Source organism: Mastigoproctus giganteus, chromosome 6 (assembly GCF_048544385.1).
Source record: "Mastigoproctus giganteus isolate SK-2022 chromosome 6, ASM4854438v1, whole genome shotgun sequence".
Taxonomy (NCBI): Eukaryota; Metazoa; Arthropoda; class Arachnida; order Uropygi; family Thelyphonidae; genus Mastigoproctus; species Mastigoproctus giganteus.
In genome coordinates, this window is record NC_143580.1 from 81,931,272 (window position 1) to 81,956,377 (window position 25,106).

Genomic DNA, 25,106 nt, shown 5'->3' on the forward strand with positions numbered 1-25,106 from the left:
GGCAAAGAATAGGAGTAAGTTCAGGAGCACAAAAGTTTAAGAACAAGTGGAGAAATACTATCGGGACCTGGAGCTTTCTTAGCATCAAGATTCGTCAAAATCCTTCTGACATACTTTTGAAGGAAGACCACAGGAGGCATTGAATGGAGCATTTTGGGAATGGTGGGAGGTGTTTTACCAAGATCATTAATATGTGAGTTGGAAGAAAAATGGGATGCTAGCAAGTCAGCTTTATCCTTGGCTGAAGTGACAACAGAACCATCTGGTTTGGACAGAGGTGGGAGCAGAGATGGGCAAAAGTTGCGGCCAATAGCTTTGGCAAGAGACCAGAATGCTTCGTTACCATTAAGGCAAGAAGCAAGTTTTCTACTCTTAGCCTGTTTGAACTCTAGTTTGGACTGATTAATAACTGCTTTACAATTGTTGCGCGCTTTGGTGTAGCCAGAAAATGAAACTGAAGAATTAGAAACAAGCCAATTATGATATGCAACGTTCTTTTCTTGAACAGCTTTAACACATTTATTGGAAAACCAAGGTTTAGATAAAGGACGAGATTTTAAAGTGGAGTGTGGAATAAAGGATTCCATTCCTGGAAGAATAATTTCACTGACACGATCTGAGCAAACGTTGACATCAGAAGTTTTGAAACAGTAATCCGACCAAGGAAAAGAAATTTCACAGGTCATCCCATTTTGCATTTGTGTAATGCCAAACAACACGAGGTTGGGAATAGCCAAGAGATAAAGGCTCCACTGGAGAAGAGACAATCACCAAGTTGTGATCTAAAGTGCCTAAAGGACCTCTCACCTCGACTGTGTACTTAGGATTGTTTGTGAGAAAAAGATCAAGCGTGTTGGCTGTATTTTTTTTTTTTTTTTTTTTTATGAAAACCCCAAACACGAAAGGTATCAAAACCTATAGTACTTAGTACCGTGCATGGGTTGAAGGAGAAGTATGGGGGGAGGGGGATGCCGGAAACTTTGCTCTAGAGACTAAACATGGGTTTCACCACTTCAAGCCTCCAATAAGCAAAGTGGTGGTATTTCACCGGTTGATGAAAGTCATCTACCACCTATAGTATGATTAGGATTGTCCGGTATTCTTGTAGGTAAATGAACAATCTGTGCAAGGTCATTAGTAATTGCAAAAGCCTCAGCATCTCAACCAGCTGGGTCGGTGTGACTATAAAACAGAAGCCAGCCGGAGTTGTGAACATTAAAATCACCAAGGAAAATTACCTCACTGTTAGGAAAGTTGGACTGGAGAAAGTCAAGTTGCAAAGAGAGGAATTCAAAGAGCTCTAAGTGATTAGTGGAGTTGGGAGAACGGTAGAGACAACAGACGAATTTGACACAATGAGGTAGAAAGATTTTAAGCCAGAGAAGATCAAAGAGAGTAGATTCCAAATTGCCAGTCTCTGACAGGGAATATCAGAATGGACATATGCACAAGTACCACCTTTAAGGCAAAAGGAATCATACAGTGAATAATTTGGGCATCTGAGATGAGCAGTAGTTGAATCAACTGATAACTGAGATTCTGTCAGAAAAAGTACATGGGGTTTGGCAGACTGCAAGTGGAAATGGACATTGTTGAGATTAGAATTGAGACGATGTATATTTGTGAAATGAATCAGGAAGTGCTTGGGAGGTTTGGATCTTTTTGCAGATAAGCTTGCTCTATTAGTTTGACAATTCATGGTGGATTCAATAGTAAGAAAAAGTGAGGGGGGGGCATGCTGTATGAAGTAATGAAATTTTTGGATATGGCGTACACATGATAAGAATATACCCAGATCCTTGACATAACGTGGCCTCGACAATGCTCCCCGCATACACACTACTCAGACTCCCTCCAGTCACTAACTGGTAGAGTAGAGGTAGCAACATTATACTAGCTGATCTGGAAGCCTTCTAGAAAGTTAGCAATAGTTTCGGTCCAGTGTACTAACTAGTGGCCGGCCTGCGAACACAATTTTAGATTTGATTTGATTTGATTTTTTTATTTTTTATTGGCGCATTAGCTTCCGAGGCTATAATGCGCCAAGGCCACACCATTTTAGAGCTTTACCGTCGAATTTACCTTGTAGAATAGCAGGCAACCCTAATCACATACCAAATACTCCTGATTTTCTTCTCACAGACAATCTTCAAAGTACATTATCAATGTTAGTGGTTCTCTAAGCACCTCAGATCACAACTTGGTAATAGTCTTTTCTCTAATGGAGCCACTCTCTCATGGGCATTCTCATCTTTGTGTTGTTTGGCATTAAAATAATATAAAATGGAATGATCTGTGAGATTTCTATTCTTCTTTTCCTTGGTTCACTTACTGTTTTAAACCTTGTGATACGTTTTCTCAAATGATGTCAGTGAAATTATTATTGTAGGAATGAAATTCTTTATTCACATTCCAAACATTTTATTGCATTCCTTGGTTGGATTACTATAGCAAATTTTCTGATCTCAACATGGTAAAGGTATATAAAGAGTCTACAGAAAAGCTATCCTTAAACTACTGAAACCTATGAGTACACTGCTTTCTGTTAAGTGCTGATTTATCTGAATCATTACATCAAACAATCATTAAAACTTAGGATGTTATAACTTATGCCCATGTGCTCTCAGCGTATCTTCTGTTTATGTTCACAAGTCAATCAGTTTACTGCCTGCAACTCCCAAGTCATTCAATCAACTGGTTGCATACTCTTCTTCGTTATTATGATATATAATGTTAATTTTATGCAGCCCACCCGTTAACTGTGTATATTCCCAAGAAATTAACCATGTTTGGTTTGCTCTTGGGGTGTTCTTCAATTGGCTGTTCAATCATTTCCAATCAGTAGTTAGTTATATTAGCCACTGAAATATGTTATCAAAATGAAATAGAAGGTAGTTAGCTTTTAACTATGCATTGAGCAGAATATCAGGTATCAGGGACTTGCTTGATATTTATATGTTCTTATTTATACTCCAGCATGGCCACTGGCATGACCACCAGGTCAGACAAGTTTACAGTAAATCATGAAAAATCATTAATCATATTTAGCAGTCATGCGGGCTGAACCACTCAGGATCCACTTAGAGAGCATGTGCTATTGCACTCTCACTCCTGACCACTTGGCTACATCAGGCCTAGTACTTCACTTACAATTAGTTATGTAATCAAATCACAGGTCCTCACTTTTATGCAATGGCATATGAGAGAAATACTACCCCTCAAATTATTCACTTGAACAGCAAGATACGGGAGCAGTACTATCCCCCCCCCCTCTTTTGCCTTTGTATAAGTCAGGGACTGTAATTCACTTAACAGTATCAGTTATGTAAATGAATCATGGCTCTCCACTTTTGTATAAGGGGAAAAAGGGAGAAATAGTTTTACTCTCATATCTCACTATTAAAATTAATATATATCTACTATAAGTACTAAATTATGATATCAAGCAAGTCACTGATACCTGATTTAAAAATTGTTAGGTTTTTTTTTTTAAATTTAGAAATAATTGATCACACCATGTTTATTTTATACTTAAGTTTTCAACCTTTGTTCCTTTGTGCAGGATATTAAGCCATTAATTGGGGGGGGGTCATGACCTACTAATTTTGATTGGAGATTTTAGATGCTACCATGTTTCCTGTTCAAATAAATTTCCAAGTAGCACATAACTTTCTAATTCCATCAGAGCTATTTTAAGCATGAAAGTTGCTTATGTTTTTTGGCCAGTGATGTTACACTGATGACCAAGTGCCAGTGTTCTTCATACACATGATTTGCAATTTGATGTCTCAGCGTGCTGATTACCAAACCCACGGAAGAAAACCTTGTGTACGATTGACATGTTTTTCTGTTTATCGAGTGTAGTGGGAAGCAGCCGAGTAGTGGAAAAGCAGTTTGCCAGTGGATATTTTGTAGTCTCTTTCTTTACCTTTGCTCCCATTGTTTGCTTAGACAGTTTCAGTGAAATTATCCTTGTAGGGATCCTTTATTCCACACCACACCTTAAAACCTTGTCCTTTATGTAAACCTTGGTTTTCCAATGTTATATACCTTTGCACTAAGGCTGCTCAAGATAAGGATATTGCATATTACAAATGGCTTGCATTCAAATCTCTAGCTTGATTTCCTGCCTAAACTAAAGCTCATAACAATTGTAAAACAGTTATAAATCAGTCCAAATTAGATTTTGAACAGGATAATAGTAGAAAACTTGCTTCTTTTACAAATGGTTGTCAAACATTCTGGTCTCTTGCTAAACTATAGGCTGCAACTTCTGTCCACCTATACTCTCACCTATGTTAAAACCTGATGGTTCTACTGCATTCTCAACTAAAGATAGAGCTGACTTACTTCATTTATCCCTTCTTTCACAATTCCACTCAATTCCTTCTGTGGCCTTCTGACAGAAGAATGTTACAAGTTCCAAATAATCTTGATGGAAAGATTATTTGCTGCCCTGCATTTTGCAGGGCAAGAAAGCTCAGGAAATTGATGTAGAAATGAAAGTTGTGTATGGGCAGAATTGTCCATTCTATGACACTGTAAAAAGTGGAAACAGGAGTTCGCGTGGACAAGTGTTTTTGATGAGACAAGAGAAGGAAGGCCATCAACATCCACAGACAGTGAGATGGTTGTAAAGGTTGAGTAGCTGGTGCTGAGTGACAGACATGCGACAATTCATTTCATCACAAATGCAGCGGGAATTAATTACGGGTCTGCCATAGCATTTTACATGACCATCTGCACATGTCTAAGGTCTCCGCATGATGGGTTCCAAGTTTGCTGACGCCTTTGCAGAAGCAATGTCAAATGCAATGTTCTTGCCAACTGTTGGATTTGTGTAATGCAGATGTTGAAAACTTTTCTGACAGTTTGGTGACAAATGACGAATGCTGGGTGTACAAGTATGATTTGGAGACTAAAGACATGTGTGGACGCCGCTTTGATTTGTCTCAGGAAGTCATCAATGAAGTGGAATTGTGGTTTCAGGCAAAAAGTGCAGACTTCTATGATCAAGGCATTAAATAACTAATTCACAGATGGGAGAAATGTGTTACTATACATCAGGCATGTCAAACTCGTTTTGCACCACATGCCTTCAATACTCAAAAAATAAACAAAATACAATTTTTAGAATTACTGTATTTAGTATATAGATAACCTGTTTTGTATCTTATGTTAGTTTTTAAATTAAAAATACTTTACAATATTTAATAAAAAATAAAACAATAAAACCACAATTTATTATTATATAATTTTTTAGAGGACACTTGGCATCATTTTCCACAAAGCAGATCATCAAAATTTGGTTGAATGTCTTGAGCTGATGTAATCTTTAAGATTGATGATACATGGTGATTGGTTAATCTTGACCTTTCTGGAGTTTTGTTATTTTTCATCGAAGAAAACAGTTGCTCGCATAAGTACGCACTCTCAAACATAGCCAGTATATTAGTAGTGAAAGATAACATATCTGGTAATCGATCTGCGGGTAAATAAAAGTGCAAAAGTCTGGAATTCCAACTTCCGTATATTTTTGCTTTAGCAAAGAGTCACATTGGATTTCAATTAATTCCATTTGTAAGCTGCCATAAACAATTTCAATATCAATAGACATAGGCGAAGTAAAAAGACAAAACTGTAATTCTCAGTTTTTGAAATCAGAAAATCTTCTATCGAACTCCACTTCTAACAACTTTAATTTGGTGCGTATATTTTGTAAATTTTAAGTCAGGTGATTTTAACAAGAGATTAGTAACTTTTAAAATGAGGTGAGTTTTCTTTTTCTATTTTTTTGCACCAAAGTAATAATTTTTCTTTGAAAACATTAATATTATCAAATAACACTGTAACAATGTGATGTTTTCCTTGAAGTTTAAGATTAAGTTGGTTAAGATGACTCGTAATGTCAACTATCCAGATCCTTTATCTATTGTACATCTTTTAAATTCAGTACATTCATAATTCTTTGTTTCCAAGAACATTACGATTTCATCCAGAATTTCAAAGAATGGTTTTAAGACTTTATGACTTGAAATCCATCGAACTTCTGTATAATACGGTAGATCAGTGTTGTTAACTTTCTATGTCTTCCAGAAATGAAACAAACTGTCGATGGTTTAAGTCCACGTGATCGAATAAATTTATAATTTTGGAGACTGTTTTTTAGCATATGTCCGATATTTAAAACCTTGGAACATAATACTTGCTGGTGAATAATGCAATGAAAATGTTCGAAATGATTATTACCACGTTGTTTGCACGTTTCTTTTAGTTTTGCAATGACACCCTTAGTAATACCCGTCATGGCAGGTGCACCATCAGTTGCAAGACAAACTAACTTGTTCAATGGTAATTTATATTTATTGAGAATTTCCATGATTGCACAAAAAATATCAGCTCCAGTGGTTGTATCATACATAGGAATAATTTCTAAAAGTTCTTCACTTACTTTGAAGTTCACATCACACCCACGAATAAAAATGGTCAGTAGAGCAATATCTCAAATGTCTGTACTTTCGTCAATTGTAAGAGAATAAGCTTCAAACGTGGATATCATTGAATTGAGCTGATTTCTTAAATTCTCAGCTATTTCATCGATCCTATTAGCTACTGTGTTTCTACTTAAGCTTACACTTTTGAAGCTTTTTACTTTCTCTGGACACAACACTTCTGCTACTTTAATTAAACACTTACTAATAAAATCTCCTTCTGTAAAAGGTTTTGATTTGCTTACAATTAAATGTGATAACAAGTAACTAGCTTTTGCAGCTGCTGTATTTTCCTCAGAAGGTTTGGTAAATAAGTTTTGCTGCTTTTTAAGAATTGATTTCAATTCTAACAACTTACTTTCACGATGTTTCTCAATGTATTTATCATAGATTTATTTATTATATGTATCATGTCTCCTGATATTGTCTTCTTTGCAGACTGAAATAGATTTACTACATATTATGCATACTATTTTGCTCTTTTTCTGGATGCAGTAATAGTCTAGCTCCCATTTCACTTGGAAGTTATGGTGTTCTTCTTTGACTGTTCTTTTCTTACTCATACTGGTATTAGGGGTTGACATAATGTTTATTATTATGCATCTTTTTAATTTAATACAAATAAAACACAAAATTAACTGCACACAGTTAAAAATATAATTCACGAATATACAACTGAGCAAACACTTTTTGCAGTCTGTAGTACTCGAAGCTGCAGGTGGAGGCTTAAAAATGAAACATTATGTCCTATATTTTCTCTCTTTTTTGAGCGCTGCATTGAAAATTGCTTAAATGTAAAATTCGAAATAAATTATGTGAAAATAAAAATAAACTTGATTAGTATTTTTTTCCCATTTCTTTTAATTAAAAAAAAAAAAAAGAAAAAGATTTTCAAGAAATCTCGGCAGGCCACAGCCTTTACTTTGGAGGCCTGCAGGTTTGACATGCCTGCTATACATGGGAAGTACACAGAAAAGGATTAAAGTTCCTGTGAAGTTTCACCTTTCTAGGGCTATTATTTCTAAGTAAGGGTACAAACGTTTTGATACCCCCTCATATTAATGACCTTCTTCCACCAACTGAAAATCCTATCAAGAAATTTGTTGATAAAGCACTATGTTGGAAACTCTTGCAAAAAAAAAAAAAGAAAAAAAAAGTCCACTGCTCCTTTGTTCAATTTCAACAACATTTCTAGTTAAGATCACATATTTCTACTAGGAATTACTCTACATTTCAATCTTTCTTGGCATGAGCATATCACAAATGCTGAATGAAAAACCTGATTTTTTTTTTTTTTTTTTTTTGCTCTTGCTTTATACCTAAACAATTCACTTTGTGCAAATCTCAAATCCATCCCACCATGGAATATTGTTCCCACATCTGGGGTGGTGGCCCCAAAACCCTCTCATAAAACTTCCAGACTCCATTCGAAAGATGGTAGTTAAGTTAATCAATGACCCATCTCTTACAAAGTCTCTCAACTCACTATCTCATAGCAGTTCAGTTTCAGCTACATGTGTCTTCTACAGATACTTCCATGAGCACCATTCTTCTGAATTGGCATCTGTAATTCTGCCTTCTCATCCCTCAACCCATGCATAGTACTAAGTACCATGGGTTGTAATATCTTTTGAATTTGGGGTTTTCATAAAAAAAATTTTAAATAAATAAATAAATAAAAATTCACCTATTTGAAGCCAGTCCGGATATATATATATCTGGGCTGGCTTCGAATTCCTATAAATAAATAAATAAATAAATAAATAAAAAAAATAACCATTCACTGTTCAAATTCAAACTCGGAACCAACTTTTCCTCTTCTTCATTTATCCCTTCTACTTCTGTTCTTTGGAACAACCTTCCTTCAGATGTATTTCCTGAAAATTACAATCTTCAGAAATTCAAGTCTAATGCCAACAAGTATCTTCTGTCAACGCAATTTAAAACCCATACATGGTACTAAGAACTGGATGGTTATAAAATAAGTTTCCCTATTCAGGAGACCCTAGTTTCAAAAACGGTTAGAGATAGTACTGTGAAAATCAGTGGGCATGTCATTTAAGGTATCGGGAAGCAATCTGTAGAAGAAAAAAAATTAGTTCAAATTTCAGCCACCAGGGGAGAAATTGGCTGTAAACACAAGATGGAATACTTAACTTAGGATTAGATTTTAATATCAGAAATCTACAGATATTGTTCTACATACTTTCCTTCACTTGAGATGACATTCTGAAAACGGAGGAATGCATGCGACACAGTTTCGCATAGCATCTCATTGGGGATGTTGGCTATATGCTGTTTAATGCTTGCTTTCAAATTGACAAGCATCTGTATGCTGCCATGATAAACTGTCTTTCAGGTATCCCCATAGCCAGAAATCACAGGGATTGAGATCTGCTGATCAGGCTGCGGAAAGTCTCTAGAAATGATTTCCGAATGTTGAACGGAGCAGTTCCTTCACTTGTTGACCAACGTGGGGAGGGGCACCATCTTGCAGAGCAGGAACAATGTGATCTCTTAGAAGAGCGCAGTACTACGCATTACTTACTATACACCTTACGGGGCCATGAGGTGTAGACTCTTCAAAGAAAAACGGTCCAATTATAAACACTGCCGTGAGTCCACACCATACTGTAATGCAGTGGTCTCAAACTGGCAGCCCACGGGCCGCATCCAGCCCCCAAAGCAATTTTACAAGGCACGCGAATACATTTCAATTATGTATTTGTTGTAAATACGGTGCTTAGAGTTTTAGAGACATAGAGATAGGGACTGAGCTCATGTGCGCGACTGCTATTGAAGGAAAAAGAGATAGAATGAATAGGTTGGGGCTTTGTCTTGTGTCACTGTATGCTTGTATGCCAGGCCACGTGACTGGGGTAAGGTGGGAGAACTTCCCACATCGGTCCAATCAGTAAATTTAGTTTGCCAGCCGACAGTTGGTGGCACTTCAATATTCTGGTGTTTCAGATTTTTTCTGAGTTGGTACTTCTGATATATATTTTGCTTGAGTCAGTCACTAGTTGATTAGCTGGATGCACAGCTACACAGTTCATATTGCTATATAGATGGAGACAAACTAACATATTTATTTGTGCTTGTTTATACTTGTTGTTAGATTAACAATGTAGATCTAACGTATTGATATAATGTAGATTCTACATTATATCAATACCTATCGTTTAGAATTGTGCATAACTTTTGAGTGTTACTTTCATACGAAAATTCATCTTGTTAAATTAAAGTTGTAAATAAAATTATAATAGTGATTTTAATTAAGAGATTAAACCGCCATGTCTTTAACAAATGGTAAAAGAAAAGTGGATGAAGGAGGACGTGTTTTTCAAGATAAATGGAAAATTATGTACTTTTGTAGTGTGCAATAAAATTGTATGTTTTATTTGTAATAAGGGAATATCAGTTCCAAAAGAATACAATTTACGTCACCATTACAAAACAAATCATAAAGAAAAATTTGAAATGTTGTAAGGCAAATTGAGGGAAGAAAAGTTTCAGTTTCTGAAATCTGGCTTACAACGACAACAAATTTTTTTTTACTGAAGCAAATAAATCCAGTGAAGCAACAGTTAACACAAGTTTTGCTCTTGCGCACATCATTGCAAAACAATCAAAATCATTTACTGATGGCGAATTTCTTAAAGATTGTTTGATTAAGTCTGCTGAACTTCTTTGTCCTGACAAACAACAATTATTTAAAAATATTAGTTTGGCAGCCAACACGGTAGCGGAATGTATTGACGAAATCGCTAGTGATTTACGATGTCAGTTAAAAGAAAAAAGTATAGATTTTGCAGCATTCTCAATAGCAGTTGATGAGAGTACTGACATCACAGATGTCACAACTTGCCATTTTCGTACGAGGTGTTACTGATGAATTTGAAGTAATTGAGGAATTATTGGAAATAATTCCTATGAAAGGAAAAACTGGTGCAAAGGATATTTTTTCTGAAATAAAAACTGTAATAGATAAATACAAATTAAGTTGGGATAAAATAGTTGGATTTGCAAGTGATGGTGCAGCTGCTATGGTTGGTAAAAAAAACATGAAGTAGCAGTAAAATTAAGAAATACAGTGAAAGAAGAAAAATTTCAGTATAATTTTTGCACTATACATTGCATTATTCATCAAGAAGCACTTTGTGCCAAAAGTTTGCAGATGGATAATGTTATGGAAACAGTAAACTTTATCCGTGCACGAGCTCTGAATCATCGAGAATTTGTTGCATTGCTTGAAGAAATTGAAAGTGAGTACAGAGAAATGATTTATTATAACGAGGTGAGGTGGTTAAGTCGAGGAGCTGTATTAAAACGTTTTTTTGATTTAATAAATGAAATTAAAATTTTCATGACACAAAAAAATAAAACCATCGACGAGCTACATAATGATACATGGATAACAGATTTAGCATTTCTTGTTGACTTAACCGGCCATTTAAATATTCTCAATAAAGAGCTGCAAGGAAAGAATAAACTTATCACTGACATGTATGCTTGTATTAAAGCTTTTAAAGTTAAACTGCAATTATGGGAAACACAACTGGAATCAAAAAATTTCATACATTTCCTACATCTTAAATCCTGCCCTATTATTTCAAATGAAAATCTCTAGAATATGCAAGAAAGATAGCATTATTACGACAAGAATTTGAAGAAAGATTTAAAGATTTTAATGATTTGGAGTCCGATTTTACATTATTTTCATTACCATTAAAAACAAACGTGAATAACGCACCAGAAAATCTACAAATGGAGCTAATTAATTTTACAGTGTGATATAAATCTTATTCAAAGATTTGAAGATAACGATTTGATTAACTTTTATTTGTACTTGTCAAAAGATAAATACCCTCAGTTACGAATTTTTGCAATAAGAATAATCGCTTTGTTTGGGAGTACATTTATATGTGAACAGTTTTTTTTCGCAGATGAAAATTAATAAGTCTAAGAAAAGAACCTGACTGACTGATGAGCAGCCTGTGCGAACGTACATTTTTGCTGCTCCTGGAACAGAGAAGTTTTTTCTGATCTATTTTCTGTTTTATTAACTTAAATTGGCATATTAACTTATTTTCTGGAGTAGTTTTATATTCTTATTTATGATACTTAGATTAAAGTAACTTAGATAGAGATTTTGTAGGTATTATTTAGTATCGGAAAGGATATCAAATCCACGTGTTACCGTTTGTAAATAGCCGCCATTGTAACGCGATACAAAATATCTCAAACTAGATAGCATAAGCTTAATATAGTATAGTATAGTACATAATATTGTAAATTAATCATATAATTAATCTTGTTGAATTTCATTGTCAATTAAATTGTACTTTTCGCTATACATATAACGACTTAGGTTACGTAACATAAATAATTAGTAAAAGATAAATAATTAATACTTAACTTGATACGGAAGTTATATAAAGGGATTTCGTAGATAACACTCGATACTGAAACATAAATATAGCGTTATAACTGTGTTGAGATATAAGTTTAGAGTTTTTAATTTTGTACTGAAATTGAAATTTTATTGAAATTAAATCGAAATCATGACTCTGACCAGAGCAGCAAAGCAAAAGGCTCAAGCAAATGGGAGTGCTGTGGCACAGGGGAGAACTGAGGGGGGCAGTTGCCCTCTGAATCACAGCATATTAAAATGCACTACTTGCTTGATGTTTGTGGAGCAGTCTGGTACGGGACATGATACTGCCATGGGGGATGTCTTTGTGTGTGCACGATGCAAGGAGTGTAAGGAAATCAGGCGACAACTCAGCATTGTTATGGGCCTATATGAGACCTTGAAGGACAGGGTGGATGCCCTCGAAGGATTAAAAGTGAGGGGCCCATCAAGCTCTCAGCTGGCCACACCAATGCCAGAGCTTTCACTTGGTCATCACGCAACACAGCGGCAGCCCCCAAGGCAGAATATGCTGGTCCAAAAGGAACTAGTAGTTGTTGGTGACTCTATTGTCAGGGAAATGGGAAACATGCTTTGTAAAAAGGATAGGTGGAACAAGACCAGGGTATGTCTGCCAGGGGCAAAGGTTGATGACGTTGTAGAGCGGATATCATCTTTTAAGGGCACAAAAGGTGATATAGTTGTACACGTTGGCACTAATGATATTAAGAGTAGGAGACTGGCGGAATTACTTAACAAGTACAGGTCACTGTTGAAAAAAAAGCCGTGAATTAGGGTTGAATTTGAAAGTATCTGCAATTCTGCCCAGACACGATAGGAGGGGGTATATGATGAGAGCCCTGTCGATCAATTCGGCCCTGGAAGGACTGTGCAAGGCTCAAGAGGTAGAATTTTTTTCAGCCTGGTCTGTACTTGTTAAAAGGAGAGATTGCTTCTACAGGGATGGGATACACTTAAATAGAAAGGGTGCAAGAATGTTTGCAAAATTATTAGCCTTACAGTGGAATACGGCATGTCCACTTCGTGAGAAACAGCTGGCACACTTGCACTACCACGTGGAAATTGACTTGATAAATCCACGACAGCCATAGCCACATCTTCAACACAAGAGGAGTCCACTCGTTTTCGACCTCTAACTGGTTGAACACCAAGATGTCCTGTCGCTTAAAATTTTGCAATCATTTTGAGGACAGCACAGTCATAGGTCCATGCCTTATGTGCTTCTGATGCTGGAATTCTCTGATAGCCGCAGCTGCATCTTTGCTGTTCTGATAGTTCAGCTTCAATAGCACCTTTTCGTGCAACGTTGTTGGCATTGCTGCTATAGTGCAGGCAAACATGTATGATTTTGAAGAGACTTTTATACAGTACAGTAGAGCTGAGTAGTGGTGCTGTGGGAATAATTTACGATCATGCAAATAACATAAGTTATTTGCATAATCGTAACTAAGATAGTTACGCACTATACAGTGACAAATTTTGTAACTAATTTTTTTCTTCCAATAAATGTGAGCACATTCTTTATTGTACCTGTTGTCCAAATTTCTCTTCAGTACGAGCCTTAGAACTCACTCCACAGCCCTCTACATAGGGATACTTCAATTTTAACAACCCTGTATATATGCTACTTTATGTGTTTCTTCAGTAATGTCAGTCTCTTGTCCTGAAGTAGTTTTGAATACTTGTTGCTGATACTTTCCATCTTTCATTTTCTTAAGCGCAGACTTTTGATGTTCTCCTTATAGTTTAGCACATTTGTTGTCCTTATAAGTCGCATAATCCTGATGTGCATTATATTTCTTCACTGTTGCCAATATGGCATCGCAGAGCAAACACATTTTATTGTTCACTGCAACAATGCAATACTGCAATTCCCATTCTTCATCGAATACTCTCTTTTCTTCCTTTAATGCTCTTTTCTTATGACACAATCGGGTTACCAGTAAAAATTAAAAATGAAATACACAGACTGATTGATTGAAGATTCAGTTTTAAAGGAAACACGCAATGGAAATTGATGGCAATGGAAGTGGAGAATGACCGGAACATCAAATGATACAAGTCAGCGAGATGAGTCAGCTGATAAGTAAGGCAGCATTGCCAAATGAAGTTCAGTTTCAAGTGGAAGCAATGCCATATCATCTATATGGGAAAGAATAATATTCTGTAAAGATTAGTGAATTAGAATAAATGCTTAATTTGTATTTACTTTAATATATAATTCATTATTTTCCTTAACTAGAAAAGGCAATGCATATATTTTATTTAATGCATACCTTTTCTTTAACATGTTACAGTTCTTTCTTAAGAAGCTCTCAGGCCTGTGATGCGAATCATTGGGTGGTTGCCAGTTTGCCAATACCGAGTTGCCACTGACAGGCCTGTCGCTAACTACACAGTTATCGATATAAATAATTTTACCACTTCACTTTGTTTTGTCCTCTATCGATCTATCTAATATTAGAATTTTTATGCCTTTTATGTTTCTTTTGCTAATGTAAGGCGTAAATGTAAACAAATTTATGTAAGGAGAATAATGATATATAAAATTTACCTTAAAAATATTTTGTGTTGGGTGTTATGTCATGAAATAAAAGGCAGATTTTGCACTTCAGAGAAATAGACAAAAGGTCGCAACTGGTACCCCACCCCCACTCCTAAGCTCTGCTAGTAGATGTTGCAGGATATTCTTCTTCCATGGATTGTTAAAAACACAGAAGATAGACTGCCATTTCCACAGGACTAAGATTTGATACACTCTTGAAGATATCTGTGAAAGAACCCATACTGTATAACCATTCATTCATATTCTTTCATAAAAAATATGACAGAATGTAACTGATCAAAGAAAACTACAAAGCAGACAAGTGTGTAATAACCAATTTTTTCAGACACTGGACTTCTATCAACACTGTTTATCTAACTTCCTGTTGTTTTCCACAAACTTGTCTTTTGTAAATACAATTAGAAAACAAAGAATATAAACATTTCTGCATTACTGTTGCCATAACCCCACAAATGATTGTAAATTTACTCTTTGCAATACAAAATATTATAAAGGGGGAAAAATTCCAGGAATAAATGCAGATCCACTACCAGCTCTAGAAACTTACAGAAGAACTTGGGTTTTTCATGGCATAACTGTGTGCTGTGTCTTGCTGGTTGGAAATATCTACTCTAGAATATGACTGCTGAAAAGCATCACTTTATCAGTTAGTACTGAAATAAAAAATAGCAAAAGGATGCAAGGCAGCAAAGCTTATGTGGCATCCATCATCAAGCAAACAAAAATATCCGAAAAAAGTTAGCTTCCCTATTTCCACATTTTACCAATCGTTTATTCAGCATACAAGCAAATGTCTATTGCCTGCTTTGGAAATCCATGCTAAATCATATCACCACATAAGACAGTCACCTTTCCCATCTTACAGAGTGGTGCATTACAGTAAAATTTGCATTAAAAACCACAATCTTATTTTTGATGCAATTATTACTGCTCATTCTTTTAAGTTTACATTGTGACATTTTAATATACTGCATAGTAAACTGCAAGGAAAGCACTAAGAGTACACACAGGCAGAACTCGATTATGTGGAAGTCATGAAATCAGAACTATCGGCACAGATGGCTGCATGACATCACTCTTAAGTGCATTTGTTATAAGAAACTGATAATCTGGAAAGTTTACTTTTCACGAGACTGCCAAGTAAAAAAATGTATATTTTGCAAAAATATATTTATGTTATAAATTCTAAATATATTGGTATTAATTCATGTCATGTTAACCCTATGTATGTGTCTTTAATTCAAGTCTAAGATTTTATACTCAGCACTTAAATTAACCTTAAAGCTAGTTAAGACACCTCTGTAGCCAGGTGGGCAGGAGCAGCAGTGTGTAGTACACGCTTCTTGATTAGACCGGGGTTCTAGCCCGTGACCACCAAATACGGAGAATGCGGAAAGGTCAGGGAATGACCACCGCATATCCCTGGAGCAATATGGCCTTAGTTGCTAATGCTCCTAAAAACAAAATAACAAACAAATAAAATAAAACAAGTCTTTTTAGTTTTATTTATTTTTTTATTAATTAATAAAGAATATAAGGTATGTTCTAAAACTTATGCATTTTGTAACTCGATTTAAAATTCCTTAAAACATCAAATGAAATTCTGCTTCACTGTAGAAGTGTCTTATTTACTAACTGTTACCTACCTATGTTATTCATCATGCCTTTCAACTCTTGTATCAACGAAGATTAGAATTGTCAGATATATAGCAAAACAAAAGGTGCTTAGTCATTATTTTTGAGTTTGTAAAAGGGTTGCACAGTGGTGTACTTAATAAGCATCATGCATTTGTTCATACATTAATATTAAAATCTCTTATAAGCTTTTACAAGCTTAATAAAGCTTTTATAAGCTTATAATATTAAAATCTCTTATAAGCTTATAATATTAAAATTTCTTATAAGCTTATAATATTAAAATCTCTTAAAAGCCTTGCATCATGTTACTAATACTAAAGACATGGTATAGCAGCACTGTTAAAACAACCTAGTGGTTTCACAGTAATTTTCAGTTTCATTAATTACTATAAAATAATGTTGATCAATATACAAAATTTATAGAACTGAAATATACAACTTACTCGGGACTAAAAATAAAGCCTTCAACACAGTTAAGATCACGCCAAAACCAACCGGCTGGTTTGAAATTAACAATCGTCCTGAGTCCATTTGTGTGACAGGTAATTTCCATCGAGCCACACTACAAAAAAGAGTAAGGGTTGATAATTTCCTGGTTAACTGGTTTTTCATTAATACTTACTAAAACATAAAATAAAATTACTATTTAAAGTAAACAATGTCAAAATAAAATTTATCAAACTGAATATGAAAGGGTAAAGCTTCAAGGTTTACACAGATATGACTCAGCATATTCAAATGTGCATTATACAGTGGCGAAAAATGCATCATCCTTAAAAAACGTAACATTTGTAGAGAAACGTATAAGATATTGTTTGATTACAGCCATTTTTTTTGTCGCAAAGCAAAGGTATTGCATCAGCCGTTTCTATAAATATGGCATTAGAAGGGTATACACACTCATTAGTGTCCTGTTTTGCAGAGGTGTAAGCATGGCTCCATACGTTCAAGTTGCCACCAAGAAAAAAAGTGTAGCTGTTGCTCTGTCCCAGGAAGGGCTTTCTATGTGTGCTATCACTGAAAAAATAGGCTGCCACCAGTCAACAGTATCCCAGTTGCTGAAATTAAAGTGTGAAAACAGTGACGTGAAGAGAAGACCTGGATCAGGCCGTAAGAGGGCGACTACACCTTCCCAAGATTGATATTTGAAATAGCTATGCTTTCGTAATCACCATGCTGGTGCTCCTGATCTTAAACTGGACTTTGAGATGGCTTCTGGAATGTGGTCCGCATGCCTATCGGCCAAAAAAAGAGAAGAAGCCTTTGTTAACCCAATAAATGAGGAAGAAGTGACTTGGTTGGGCTAAAATGCATGTTTTATGGACAAAAGAGCAATGGGACACTGGCATTTTTTCTGACGAATTGAAATTCAACCTGCATGGCTAGGATGGGAAGAGATATGTCAGAAGATGAAAATCGGAGGCATACCATCCCAACTGCATAACACCGACTGTAAAGTTCCCAGTGGGTCAGATGGTCTGGGGATGCATAACAAGTAAAGGGGTGGGGCGAATTAAGTTTATTAATGGAATGGTGAATACAGAAACCTACACTGCTATCTTGGAGGAGTGCCTGAAACCCGTTATTAGTGATCACCACACAAATGTCCAAAACTGCAGTTTTCAACAGAACTCAGCACCTTGCAGCACAGCAAAATTGGAAAGTTTTATGCTATTTAGATTTAATGATGAGATTGTCTTCTTGTCTCACAAGGACACTACTGACACTACGCTACTGCAACAGGATCTGGAAAGGTTGAGCAGATGGGCTGAGAGGTGGCAAATGAAGTTTAACATTGACAAATGTAAAGTACTACATATGGGAAACAAGCAACCCCAGAGCAACGTATCAACTCTGTGGTACTACACTGACAGTGGTAGAGAATGAAAGGGACCTGGGGGTGGTTGTGCAGGCAGATATGAAGTTTTCTGAGCAGTGCAGATGGGCTGCAAGAGTAGCTCATGGTGTATTGTCGATGATATATAGGAATTTTTATAGCAGGGATAAGAAGGTGATTCTTCCCTTGTATAAGGCAATGGTCAGACCGCACCTAGAGTACTGTATACAGGTCTGGAGGCCTCATTTCAAGAAGGATGTAGAGATGCTGGAACGAGTACAGAGAAGAGCAACAAGATTAGTGAGTGGAACAAAGGGATGCTCTTACGAAGAAAGGCTTAACTTTTGCAAATTAAGGTGTCTGGAGACTAGGCACCGGCGAGGTGATCTGATAGAGGTGTATAAAGCCTTGAATGGTTTGAGCATGCTCAATGCTGATGGGATTCTTCCTCTTGCTCAGAATAATCACCTGAGAGGGCATAAATTCAAATTGAGGAAAGACGGATGTAGGATAGACGTAAGGAAATTTGCCTTTAGCCAGAGGGTGGTTGGTTGGTGGAATAGACTTCCATCCCTTGTCATGGAAGTTGATAGCCTAGATAAGTTTAAGGCTCAGCTGGACAGGTATTTTGAATGAACAGAGGGGTGAAGTGGAAGTGGTTATTTTTTATTTATTTATTTATTTATGTGGTTTTTTTTTTTTTTTTTTGGCTGATGCTGCATAAGCTTGCTTTCTTGCATCAAATGCCTCTACTAATGCTAATGCTAAAGTTTTAAAACATACTTACACCAAAGTTTTCCCTCATTTTTCTCCCTTAAGGTGCAGTCATACCTCTGAAATGCTGGCATTATAGTGCCCGGCAACAGTTCACATTTGAACAATATTGAAAATTGCTGGTACATAATGTGGCCTAAAATTTTTCAGAAGCCAACAAGTAAGTTTCAGCTGCAGGAGAGCATTGTAAGGGTGTGGGACCACGAAAGTGGGCAACTTTATATATCCAGAAGTTGAGTAACTCTATGCCAGATTGTTGCAAGACTGTAATTGCAGCTTGAGGAGGAATGACAAAAAATTGAGGACTTACTTTGCTGATTTACAGTACATAATAATATTATGTTAGTGCATCATAGCCTAAGTTGCTGATCCACCAAAAAATCTAACAGCAACAACGACTATTACATCAACTTGTCTTTTCAGTTTGTACACATAAATGCAAGGAAATGTACGTTTGGTTGTCATGATTGCTATGTACATGATTTCTCATATTTCCATAAATTATGCATTTTACCCTTTGAGAAGATATTTATGGCAATTACGTATTAATGGACAGGAAGGGAGGAGGGGTTATGCTGTTAGTTAAGAAACACAAAATCTAAGGAAGTGCATCCAATTTAGAAATAGAGTGGGCCAGTAAATCAGAGTGTCTTATACTGGGGGATTTTAATTTCCCAGAGATTGACTGAAATTTGTGGGTTGGTATAAATCCACAGCATAAATCCAATCATCCAATAAATCCACAAAAGCCACAAGGCTTTTGTGGATGACTTATTGGATGATTGTTTTCTACAGCAGCATGTTCGGGAGGCAACTAGAGGGAGTAATACTCTTGATCTGATTATCAGTAGTGATTCTTCATGCATTAAGAATCTGCAGATAAAGGAACCACTAGATGGCAGTGATCACAGTGTGCTGAAATGGGATTTACTCAAAGAGGTAACTACCATCAATGGTAAAGGGAAAGGTTTTTGCTTTCGTAAAGGTGACTACGGTGGTCTGAGACAGTATTTAAATTCTGTACGATGGGACCAACTGATGATGTTACCAACAGCAAATTCAAAATGGGAAGCATTCAAAGTATTCATCATGAAAGCTACAAGGCTTTTCATGCCAACTAAGAAATAATGTTCAAGATTTAGGCCTAAATGGATGTCAGATGAACTAATTAGACATGTGACAGTGAAGAAAAATGCATGGGATACATATAAAATAACAGGTGACACAGAAGCCTATGATAGATATAAGATGGTCTGTAACCAAGTCACAAAGGAGGTTAGGCAGGATAAGGCAGATTACGAGAAATCTTTGGCAAAGAATGCAAAGAAAAACAGCAAAGAATTCTTTACTTGTGTAAACTCTAGAAGGAAGTGGATGAATCAGATTGGTCCACTTGATATCGATGGTTCAACTGTTGATGATCCTGTTTAGGTGCCTAACAAACTAAATGAATATTTTGCATATACATTCACACTTGAGGAGTTATTCAGAGAGGGGAATGCCAGAGATGTATTAAACTCTGGCAGTAAGCTAGATAATCTTGTAATAACTAAGAGTAAAGTGGAGAAAAATTGTTGAAGATAAACATAAGAAATGCACCTGGGATGGATGGAATCTATCCAGTTATATTAAAGGAGGCGGCAAAGGAAGTAAGCAAACCCTTAGCCATAATTATAAGAGCTTCTCTGGACTCAGGGGAGGTACCCATGGATGTGCAAATGTGACCACATTCCACAAAGGAGGATCAAAGGGAGACACAGGTAATTACAGACCTGTTAGTTTAACTTCTGTTCCAGGGAAATTAACGGAGGCACTGGTTAAAGAAGCATTGCAGGATCATCTAGACAAGACTTCAGTTATAGCTCGGACAAAGCATGGGTTTGTTAAGGGGAAGGCTTGTCTGACAAATTTGATTGGATACTATGATGTAGTCACAAAGGAACTGGATGCAAAGAATAACTTTGATATCATATATTTGGATCTCAAAAAGGCTTTTGGTACTGTTGCACATGGAAGACTGCTGCAAAAATTGCTGTTATGGATAAAGGGATGTTTGAGTGGGAGAAGACAGAGAGTGGTAATCAATGGAAACTGCTCTTCGCGGATTAATGTTATTAGTGGAGTCCCTCAGCATTCGTTTGTTTGTTATTTGGTTTTTAGGAGCATTACCAACTAGGGCCATATTGCTCCGGGATATTGTTGGTCATTCCCTGACCTTTCTGCTTTCTCCATATTTGGTGGTGATGGGCTCGAACCCGGGGTCTAATCAAGAAGCGTGTGCGACGCACTGCTGCTCCTTCCCACCTGGCTATGGAGGTGCCTCCTCAGCATTCACTGTTGAGTCCATTGTTCTTTTCTGTATTTATAAATGCTATTGATGATGGTATATCAGGCTTAATGTCGAAGTTTGCAAACAATACGAAGGTTGGCAGAGTTGATAATGACACTAATGACAGTACACTGCTGCAACAGGATTCAGAAAAGTTGAGCAGATGGGCTGAGAGGTGACAAATGAAATTTAACATTGACAAATGTAAAGTACTTCATATGGGAAGCAGTAATCCCAGAGTAATGTATCAACGCTGTGGTACCACACTGACAGTGGTAGAGAATGAAAAGGACCTGGGGGTAATTGTGCAGGCAGATATGAAGTATTCTGAGCAGTACAGATGGTCTGCAAGAGTAGCTCCTGGTGTCTTGTTAATGATACATAGGAATTTTTCTAGCAGGGAGAAGGAGGTGATTATCCCCTTGTATAAGGCAATGGTAAGGCCATACCTTGAGTACTGTATACAGGTCTGGAGGCATCATTTTAAGAAGGATGTAGAGCTGTTGGAAAGAGTACGAGAAGAGCGACAAGATTAATGAATGGAACAAAGGGTTGCTCTTATGAAGAAAAGCTTAAGTTTTGCAAATTACAGTGTCTGGGGACTAGTCACCTGCAAGGTGATCTGATTGAGGTGTGAATGGTTTGAGCATGCTCAATGCTGATGGGATTCTTCCTCTTGCTCAGGATAATCGCCTGAGAGGGCATAGATTCAAACTGAGGAAAGACGGTTGTAGGATAGATGTGTGGAAGTTTGCCTTTATTCAGCAGATGGTTGATTGCTGGAACAAACTTCCATCTGTCGTTGTAGAAGTTGATAGCTTAAATAGATTCAAGGCAGAACTAGACAAACATTTGGAGTGAGTGGATGATGTGTGAAATAAGGGTTTTTTTTTTTTTTTTTTTGGCTGATGCTATATAAGCTTGGTTTCTTGCATCATGTGCCTTTGCTAAGGCTAATATTTATAATGGAAATTGCACTACCCTTTCATCGTTATCATATGTTCCCACTATAAGATTCAGTTTTAAATGCCTTTATGATATTTTTCTAAAGCACTTTTCTGAAGGTCACAACAATAAAACATTAAAAACAATTTGCACTTTCCGGTTTATTGGGCTTTTCTGTTACTGCATTTAATTATAAATGGGTAGTTAACTCGATCTTATTGCATTTGTGATAATACCGATAACTGCAATTATTTGGGTTTTTACACTATTATGATGAAATGTGTTCCCTTCACTGAAATCTACAATCACATAAAAGACAAATTTTCAGAAACATCTCTTCATTACTATTTACATATTACAATAATGAAGGGAAAGCGACCAACGAAAAGTGCAAGTGATGGTAGTGCCAGGAAATGAAATAAAATTCATTTAGAAATTAAGATGAAAATGATTAAGAAGTATGTAGCAGGACAAAGTTTGTCATCTATTGCAAGGAAATTAGGTCTCGCTGCTTCAACAGTGAATACTATTTTAAAGGACAGTGCACATATAAAAGAACATGTCAAAGGATGAACACACTTAAGATCAACAATGATCACAAAACAACGTTCTGGTGCTATATTGAAGATGGAAGAGCTGTTAATAATATGGATGGAAAATCAGATTCAGAAGCGAGTGCCCGTGAGTCTAATGACCATTCAAGCAAAAGCAACAAGTATTTATAAAGAGCCGAGTGCACAGGAGTGGGAGTGCAGTAGCACACGCTCTTTGAGTAGACCGGGGATCAAGCCCCTGACTGCTGAATACGGTCGATCTGCCAACCCGCACTGGACAAGCGTGGCAGATTATGGTCCATTTCCCTCCGCATGAATTGTTGAGGAGGCTTCCATCCTGCAGTGGGTTGATAATGGCTGCACTTTACTTTACTTTTATGGCAAACCCTAAGCCAAGTTCATGGTAAGCATCGGGTGGTTTAATAGGTTCAAGCATTGCGCTGGTTTCCACAATGTTTATGTATGCGGTGAAGTAGCCAGTGCCGATTCTGGAGCTGCAGAGAAATTTTGTGACATGTTGGAAAATATTATTGATGAAGGCGGCTATTCAATGCAGCAATGTTTTAACATTGACGAGATGCTCTGAACTAAAAAAAAAAAATGGCAGATCAAACTACATTGCCAAAGAAGAAAATACAATGACAGGTTTCAAGGCATCAAGAGATAGGGCCACGCTCTTGCTTGGGGCTAATGCAGTGGGAGATCACAGATTAAAACCACTGCTTGTGTACCATTCTGGAAATCCTAGTGCATTTAAGGGAATCAATAAAGCAACCTTACCCGTGCATTTCCGACTGAACCAGAGAGCACATATAACAATATCTCTCTTTGAGGATTGGTGTAAATGCTGCTTCATTCCCGAGGTTGAAAAATATTGTAAAGACAAAGATGTTCCTTTCAGGATTTTGCTTCTATTAGATAATGCTCCTGGACATCCTATGCATCCAGATGATTTCAATTCAAACAGGAGAGTCATATTTCTATCGCAAAACACGACTTCACTCATCCAACCTATGGATCAGGGTGTTATTTCGAATTTAAAAGCACACTATTTATGCACATTTGCTCAGGCACTGTCTTGCAGCAGACAATGAGAAAAATTTTACGTTAAGAGACTTTTGGAAATCTTACAATATTTACCACGCCATCTTAAACATTAATAAGGCCTGGGCAGAAATTACTAAAAGTTGTTTAAATGCCACGTGGAAGAAAGTATGCCCATGGCATGTAAAAGGCTTCGAAGGATTTTAAAAATATGAATCATATGAAAAGGTTACAGATAAGATTGTAAAGAATGCAGAGCTTCTTCAGTTGGAGGTTGATGCCAAAGACGTTGAGGATTTAATAGAGGAATAAGAGAAGGAATTATCTAACGAACTTATTGACTTGCAGGCAGCAATAGTGAAAGAAGAAAATGCTGATAAAGCTCAAGATGAACCAAATGAGGAGCCGAGACGCTTCATCAACAGAGAGATGGCAATGGCATTTCGTGAAATTGCAGCGGCAACATTGAGGTTTGAGAAGATGGATCCTGACAGCGATTGATTCTTAAAAGTTAACAGAGGAGTGAATGATATGCTTGCTTCCTACAAAGAAATCTACGATGAAAAAAAAAAAAGCCACCGTCCAGTCATCCATTAATATGTTCTTTCGTAAGGTTCAGTGGCCAATCCCTTCTAAATCTCCACAGCCCTGAACCTCTGTAGTGGCGTACTTATCAGTTGAAGAGGTCAATTCTGGAAACGATGCTTGAGATGTAAAACTTACTGATGTTATTCCTATCTCCTCTCTTTCTTTGTAATTTTATAATTTTGAAATACACACTTTTATAATTTTTCCTGTACATGAGATAAAAAATTGAATAAATACAATAAATAATTCCATTCACACGTTCGTTGAACATTTATTTTTTGGTTCAATCAATTCAGCGAGCACAGCTGCAACTGCTCCGACTTACGTAGCATTCCGTGGAATGCATCCATTACATAAGTCGGGGAGTTCCTGTACTTGAATTTCATGAAAGCTTTTGTTACTGTTGCATATGAAGGACTGCTTTAAACTGGAGCAGTGTGGTATTAAGGTCAAGTTACTGATATGGATAAAGGGATGGTTCATTGGGAGAAATAACAGAGTGGTTTCCAATGTTATTAGTGGAGTCCTGCAGGTTTCAATGCTAGGTCCACTGTGACTTAATGTGATATATCTTCATCAATATCTAGCAGGAATTGTAGAAGCCAATTCAGAAGAACAGTGCCCATGGAAGTATCTGTAGAAAAGGTATGCAGCAGAAACAGTATGTCTATAAGACAGCGAGTGGAGAGACTCTGTTAGAGAGGAGTCATTAATTAACCTAACTGCCCTCTTCTGAATGGAATCTAGAAGCATGAGAGAGGTTTTGGGGGCACCACCCCAGATGTGGGGTGGTGCCCCCATGTAGGGTGGGGTGGCATCACCCCCACCCTACATGGATTAGGCAGCAAACTCAAGTAAAGGACATTCTTATCAAAACTAAAGAACTAAAATGGTCTTGGGCAGGAC

General features: G+C 36.7%; 1 protein-coding gene across 2 annotated transcripts in view; it reads right to left on the reverse strand.

Moving 5' to 3' along the window:
- The window catches only part of LOC150084438 (oxysterol-binding protein-related protein 1-like), a 707,041-nt gene that overhangs the window by 114,111 nt on the left and 567,824 nt on the right, over window positions 1–25,106 (reverse strand). For both annotated transcript variants that reach the window (XM_090376067.1, XM_090376066.1), the window contains one exon: window positions 16,573–16,691. In XM_090376067.1, coding sequence (XP_090232193.1) covers window positions 16,573–16,691 — 119 coding nt within the window. The remainder of the gene's footprint in view (window positions 1–16,572; window positions 16,692–25,106) is intronic.